Source organism: Gavialis gangeticus, unplaced genomic scaffold (genome assembly GCF_001723915.1).
Source record: "Gavialis gangeticus isolate Ggan-Ray unplaced genomic scaffold, GavGan_comp1, whole genome shotgun sequence".
Classification (NCBI taxonomy): domain Eukaryota; kingdom Metazoa; phylum Chordata; order Crocodylia; family Gavialidae; genus Gavialis; species Gavialis gangeticus.
The window spans coordinates 91,331,920-91,339,263 of NW_017729022.1; the positions used below are offsets into that span (position 1 = coordinate 91,331,920).

The 7,344-nt window shown below is 43.9% G+C and overlaps 1 protein-coding gene across 1 annotated transcript in view; it reads left to right on the forward strand.

Moving 5' to 3' along the window:
- The window catches only part of PIK3C2G (phosphatidylinositol-4-phosphate 3-kinase catalytic subunit type 2 gamma), a 448,194-nt gene that overhangs the window by 373,098 nt on the left and 67,752 nt on the right, over positions 1-7,344 (forward strand). Inside the window, exon 31 of the mRNA XM_019515837.1 lies at positions 5,076-5,151. Coding sequence (XP_019371382.1) covers positions 5,076-5,151 — 76 coding nt within the window. The remainder of the gene's footprint in view (positions 1-5,075; positions 5,152-7,344) is intronic.

The window sequence follows — 7,344 nt, forward strand, 5'->3', positions numbered from 1 at the left end:
GAGGGTTTTAGGTGCATCTCCCACTGCATCTTAATCAGTTGTTGTTTAGGTAGAGGAGGGGGGATTTCTTTGTGAGTCAGACAGTCTGCATTCTGTTTCAGGGTTCCCCAAGAACATGGAGCTGAGACGTAACAAGTAAGAGAGCCACACTTTTCCTGATCCTCCTCTTGCTACTGACATACTTGTATAAACCCATCTTGTTACCCTTCACATCCCTTGCTAGCTGCAATTCCAATTGCTCTTTGGCCTTCATCCCTGCATGCCCAAGCAATGCTCTTATACTCCTTCCTAGTTATTTGTCCAAGTTTCCACTTTTTATAAGCTTTCTTTTTGTGATTTAGTTTAATGATGTTCCCTGCTAAGCCAAGCTCATCTTCTGCTATACTTGCTAGTCTACCTGTGCATCAGCATGTTTTGTTCCTGCACTCTCAGTAAGACTTCTTTAAAGTACAGACAGCTCTCCTGGACTCCTCTCCTCAGACTGGCTTCCCAGGGGATCCTGCCCATGAGTTCTGTCACTGGTAAGTGTTGTAGGGCTTGCTTCCCCACTTGACCAGTGCCCTGACCCACAGTGACATCAAGGTAGGACCCCAAATTAGCACCACCTGCATGTTCTGGTTGCTGTTCCTGCTCGCCCATCACGACTTGATGTTCTTGTTCTTGGGAGACAGTTCCCAGCAGGTGGCCTGTGAGATTCCATGCCTTGGCTTCTTCGTGGGGCTCCAACCTGCCCTTTACCCCACCCTTACCATATCAACAGCTGAGATGGACATCAGTCACTTATAGGTGACCTTCTCATCTGTGAAGTTCTGCCTCTGAGAGTCGGTGACCTCCTGGCCATGAGTTCCTTGTAGGCTGTCCTTTGTCTGTGGACTGTGGCCTCCACAACTAAACTTGGCTCAGTCTTGCAGTAAAAGGAAACTTATGAATAATGTCAACAGAAAACAATCAGCATTTGCTGGTGCACCCCTGGGTCTTATCTCCGAGGCCCACAGGCCCCTGGCTGGGGCCTGTTGACTCCCCCTTTTCAAGAGCTGCCTTGCAGGCTCAGCAGCTCCCCACTGCACCCCTTGCAGCCATCCTGTGGGGTTCTCCTATGGGTCCCCACCTCTTACCACCTCGGCCTCATCAGACCTGAGACTGGATCTGTCCAGGTTGCTCCTGCCAGTGCTCCTGTCACTCGTCTTGGCAGCCCCGCTCCACTCTTCACTTTGTGTGGGCCCCAGGCCTGTCATAGCCCCACAGTCCCACACAGCCAAGTGCTTCACTACCTGGCATGGTTCCTGGCTTCAGCCCCTCCTTAGGGGTTCCCTGCCAGCGTGGCACTTCCATGGTACTCGGCCCATTCCTCCCGGCCCCAGTGCTGCCCTCCTCTCCCTTTCTGTGCCCTGCAGCACTCTCTGGGCCTTCTTCCAGGACTTCTCCAGGGTATGCCACTGCCTCCCCTTCACTACGCTCAGTGATGTTGCCAGATCCTCCTCCTGGGGTGCCTCTCAGGCATACTGCTGCCTCTCCTGCACCACACTCCACGGCATTTCCCGGAATTCCTCACAGGGAGTCTCCTGGGTGTGCTGCTGCCTTCCTGTGCCACGCTCTGCAGCGTTTCCTGGTCCTCCCTCCTCCCAGAGTGACTCCTGGACATGTGGCTGCCTCAGCATGCCATTCCTCTCCTTCAGCAGCATCCCACAGCGTTCCCTTGATGCCTTGCTCTTGCTTCCCCATACTGCCTCCAGCTGTTCTCCCGGCCACCTGTTCAGCAGCCCACTTCTCTCTCTGGCCCTGCCCTCTCTCCTCACTGATTTGCAGGCTCAAGCTGCTCCAAAGATGATGCATCTACACCTGCCATCTCAGTGTCCACCTACAGCTGCTGCTCATTATTTCTTCTCCAGTGAGTGACTGGGAAAGTCAGGATGGGCTTTCTCTTCCCCTTTCACAAGTTCCCTAAGTGATTCAAAGTCTTCTTTTCTAAAGTCCAGGGTCTTTACTCTGCTGCTCTCCATCCTTCCTTTCCTCAAGATCCTGAACTCAGTCATCTCATGGTCACTGCTGCCCACACTGCCATTCAGTACTACATTCCCCACCAAGTCATCCCTGTTTGTGAGCAGCAAGTCAAGAAGATCATGGCCCCTAGTTGGCCTCTCTAGCACTTGCACCAGGAAGTTGTCTCCAATGCTCTCCAAAAACTTGGATTGCCTGTGCACTGCTGTATTGCCCTCCAAGCAGATGTCAGGGTGATTGACAGTGGCAGTCCATCTGATCTAGAAGAGTCCCACATGCAGTCCCCCCACTCATTTCTCCTTGTACGTTCCAGACCTAGAATATGTCCCAGGGTCATCCACAATAGCTGCTCTCAGATATGCCAGAGAACAAGATCACAGAAGGACACCACAGAGCATCCTTATCAGCGCATTTCTTTGTCTGGAACATGCATGTGGGACCTGGGTGTGCTTGGGGCCCTCAGACTGAAGGAGATTACCACTGTGCAGACCAGCTGCACTATCTGACAAATTCTTTTGATCGTTAGCAGTTCATCTTCAGGGTAGACATATTTGTGTTTCGATTCAACCATTTATGTAAGCATATGCTCAACTTTAGGCTTTAATTTTTAATATGCTTTAATCCCATTGACTTCAGTTCAGCATGACCTGAAGTGTTTTGCTGAATAAAGATTAATCTAAATTTGTGCTTAAATCCTTTGCTGAACTGGAATCAAAATGGTCCTATGCTGGGCAGATGTGGTTAAAATTCTTAAAATCCCAGCACCTACTCTGTTCTCTGAGCAGTTGTTTTCTCTTGAGCAGCACTGGTCTAGGTGCCTCTTGCAAGAAAAATGTAGAAGTGCTTTTCCTGTCAGGCCACTTTCCAGTAGCATTTTCAGGAGTTCTGTGTGGACTGCCCTATCTGCCATTTGGTCCTAGCCTGTATTTGCCAACACTAGCTTTGTTGTCTCCCCTCATGCATTAGCACCCAACTGGATACAACAGTGTTTGGTCATGTATACACAGGGGAATCAGAAGAATCAAAACTGGGATAAATCCATGTATTATGTTCATGTCCAAAATAAGCTATCAGTTTTCCATGTGTTCTTAAAGCATGCCGTGGTATCACAGACTATTTCCATTGCAAACGAGAACTTGGAATGGAGATAACTTGAAATTATCACTCTTCCCTTCCCATCAGCTCCTTTCCATGTGCCTCTAGTATAAGTTTGCCCCCTTGTTGCTGAAGGAGCAAGGAAGAGAATGTAGAAAACCAGCTGCTTGATACAGAATTTTTATTTCCCTTTCAAGTGTATTAACATCTCCTGCCTTCCGCCTCCTGCATTCTTCACCTCTCAAGTTTTGAAAGTAGGATGGCTACTTAAGTTTCTCTGCTTTCTTTTCATGCTGTCAAATAAAAGCCGAGCTGCCAAAAATATACTTCTTCAATGCTTGAGATTTCCTACACCTGCACAAGTGGAGAGACTTGTGCTGAGAAAGCAAATAAGGATCCACAGGGAATAACCCTATTGCTTCATACAAAAAAAGAGAAAAAAAGAAAAACCCACAACCTGAAGCAGGTGCACATGCTTTTCTACATGAACTATTCCTACAGGATGAAAGTTAACCTCATATTTGTCAACACTCAGGTTTATTATTTATCATTAACCTCCATGTTAATGACTTAATTGCTTCTCATCTCACTTGAATCAAGAAAAAATTACATTTTTTTAAAGCAGCATGGTGGGGTTTTTATTCAAATGCAAAATAAAAAGCAAATGCCAAAATAAATCCAAATTGTTAAATCTTATCTTACTGCTGAACATATGCTCCTTCTTGTTCTTCTGTCTGCTAAACCCAGATTTGTCACCAAACTCTTCCTTTTCTGTTTTTGTGTCTTGCTTAAAATCGTGCCACATTTTGTTGAAGGAGGACAAATGTTACATGTAGGACGTGTTGTTGATAAAAGACACATTATATTCTTCATGGTCTGGAAAAACACTGATGACATTTGAATGCTAGAATCAAGAAAGGTTCTTGTGCAGCGCTCTGTGCGCTATCCTGTCAATCCCAATAACACTGATAAGAATGTAGCAGGTCAAACCACATTAAGAATGGACATTCTGACATGTTCTTTTATGAAAAAGCTAATAAAATGCAATTACTGTCCAGCTTTGATTCAGAAGCCTTAAAAGAGTTCATTTTAAAATTCAGTTTTATTGCACTGCACGCTACCTGAGACTGAAGCATTTGTTTTATTGTTTTAATTCTCTGAAACTGAATTAAACTACCTGTTATATAGGTTCATACAAATTATGCAGGTCAGTTGATACAAATAAAATCTATAACATAGACCAAGAGGTGGATACTATTTAAACTATGTGGCAAGATACGATCATCTTCCTCACATTTATGTGTCTGGCCTCTATCAGAAAGCTGACCCTTTATTAGGCATTTTTCAAGTGAGAGAGTATAGAGAGGTTGTATGGGTGAATGCACCACTTAAGTCAAAGCGGGATTTTCATATGGTCACAGCCTTTATGCTGGCCTGGTCCATACAGATAAATTTCAGCCTGGTTGTAGAGGAACAATACAAGTCTTTGTGCTCTACTTCATTAGCCCAGGAGGTTGAACAAGGGATGACAATGATGCAAATTTTGGAAGGATATGCACCAACTAGAAATGTGAATCTGAAACCAAGTTCTGGCCTTGCTATTATGAGGCATACTAATGAGAAGGAGCAAAATGGTGACAACTGGAAGAAGATTTCCTGAGCCATCCTGCTAATATCACCCTGGCACTATTGGGCATGTTTGTTATTGCTGTCCCTGAAAAAGACAGCTTTGTGCCTGCAAATGCTTACTGTTGAACCCTGTTTTCATGCTGTTTGCATCTGCCTTCACAGTGCAGCACCGCACAATGTCCCCATCCTGGTCTCTTTTTCATAATGGGAAGGAAGAAGCTCACCATTGTTGCTTACTCTTTTAGTGCACATACATGAAACAGGCCATCCAGCAGGGCTAAGGGGGTAAAAGGAACACACCCATTAATATACACAACATTTAATATTCCCTATTTGCTTTTATTTGATTTCAGAATGAATACGTACTTAGCTTTTTCCTGGATGGGTCGAAAAATGACACATTGGAAGAATCCTCATTTGTTAATCTGGGTATGTAAATTGTTAGTTTTATTTTTGTTCTTTAACAGGAAATGTCCATGGTGACGTTGAAGGCTGTAGTGCAAATGTGGGTCCAACCAAATCCAATGGTAAAGGTTTCTGTGCAGAAGTGTTTTGTCATAAATGATCACCAGTAATGTGATGCACTTTTTATTTCATAGCCTTTAAAGGTTTATTCAAATATTTTAGAAATATAACCTGCCACTCCATAGGGCATTTTACTTCTCCCTTCCACCTAAATATTTAGATACATGGAAATTAAACTGTGCCTTCTTTTTAAACAGAAAATTTCTCTTAAATAACAATCTTGGTGGGAAGGGTTTGAGGCATTATATAGTATAATGTATATGCCAAGATATGGGAAGAATAATGTCTGCTAGATATATCCTGTCAGGCAGAGAGTTTCATAGTGAGTAGGGGTTGTAAGTAGCAGAACATTTGGTTAATCTTGCTATGTATTCATTATTAATGATAGCTGTGGTATTACAATATGCCATTCACTCAGCAAATGACTTTACATTGCTATGTTAACCAGCCTAGGTTTCCAGCTTCCTCCCTTTTCTGTTCTGCATCCCCACCAAGAGGCAACATATATTTTGCTGTTATCTAATGCTAATTCTGTAGTAGTTCATCTTCTGCAGGCTGTAGTTACACTTTGCACCAGAACAATTCCATCAGCTCTATGCTCCCGCTCCAAAGTATTCAGCTCTGTGCATTTCATAACCCAGCCCAACAGTACCATCTCCGTTCCGTGTCCATTGTGTTTCACTCTGCTTTACAAACTCAAGCTGTTGTCCTTGCCTATGCTGGCACAAAGTAAAGATAACTGACTGAGCCTTGTCCTGAATGTTTCCCCTTGTGCAAGGGGGTCTTAGGCTAGTGTAAAACTGTCATTGTGGTTTCTAGTACATCCCTTGCCTGCAGCACAGGACTATAACCACGATGTCACTGTACCCCTCTTAACAGTTTTAGAAACTGCTTAATAGTTGCTGCAGTTTACACTAAGGATTGTCCCAAGACAGCCCAGAATTCAAGCTAGAATTTACGAATTCATGAACTCTCTCTCTCTCTGTGGCTTCTCTTACCATACTATATGACTATCATGCAATCATTAGCAATCCCCCATTTTACACATGTGTTACATTTTAGGTATTGTAATAGGGGCTAGGTGGCTAAATACCTTTTGAGGGTCTGTGCTTAAGTGTCCTTGTGCTTCAGTTTTCTATGTGTAAACAGTGACATGTTGAAGATAAGGGCTATAAAAAATTGCAAGGTATTAATGTGCTGTAGTAGTAAATTCAGAGTAGACCATGACTTTTCCAAGGTCACATTCAGTGCCAGAGAACTGAACCCAAGTCTCCTAGCACCCAGTCTGGTGCCCTCATCGATTGACGATATAGAGCCACGTCAGGTGTAGTCATACATTATGGAGCCAATGCACAATAGTTAAAGAGAAAAATATTTTTCTGTGGGTAAAAAAAAAAACTTATTTACTGAGTATTTGGTGAGCCAGTTAGTTTACTGTGTAGATATTTTTGTGGTGAAGTAAAGGAGACAAAGACTAGCTTGGGGGTGGAGGGACCATGAAAGATGTATAAATTAAGATGCAAGGCCTGCTAGGCCTTACATGTTGTTGTAGAGAGACATTTTCCTTCAGGGGGGACTCTGCTTTTAAGATGCATAGCCATCTCTTGTTACCCTAAAAAGCAAGCAGAAAAAAAATCCTAATTTTTAAAAGATTTGAGTAGTCAGAAAATCAGTTAAGGTCTGAGCCTAAGGAAGTGAATGTATTTCCTTTTTGTTTTAATTTATGGGGTCAAACCCTGAGATCCCTACTCAGCTCTGAAGGGGAACCTCCTCCTACTTGCACATTAGCTGCTGACAGACATGGAAAAAAAAAGTGTATGCCCAGAAGATGCATCAAGTTAGTTCAACACAGCTCCCTAGCATCTGCACAGATTGTGTGCTTCAATGAGGCTTTTTGGCACTTTTGTCTAAAGCTGTTTCAATCAGCTATTAAAGTGCCAAAAAGCCCTGCTGAAGCGTACGATCTATACAGACGTTGGGTGAGCCAGGTCAAACTAATGCGACACCTCTTCTGGGCATGCACTGTCTGTGGCACAGGGACACACCAAGCTGAAAGTAAAATGCTGTTTTGGGGGGGGGGGGGGGGGGGGCACCCTT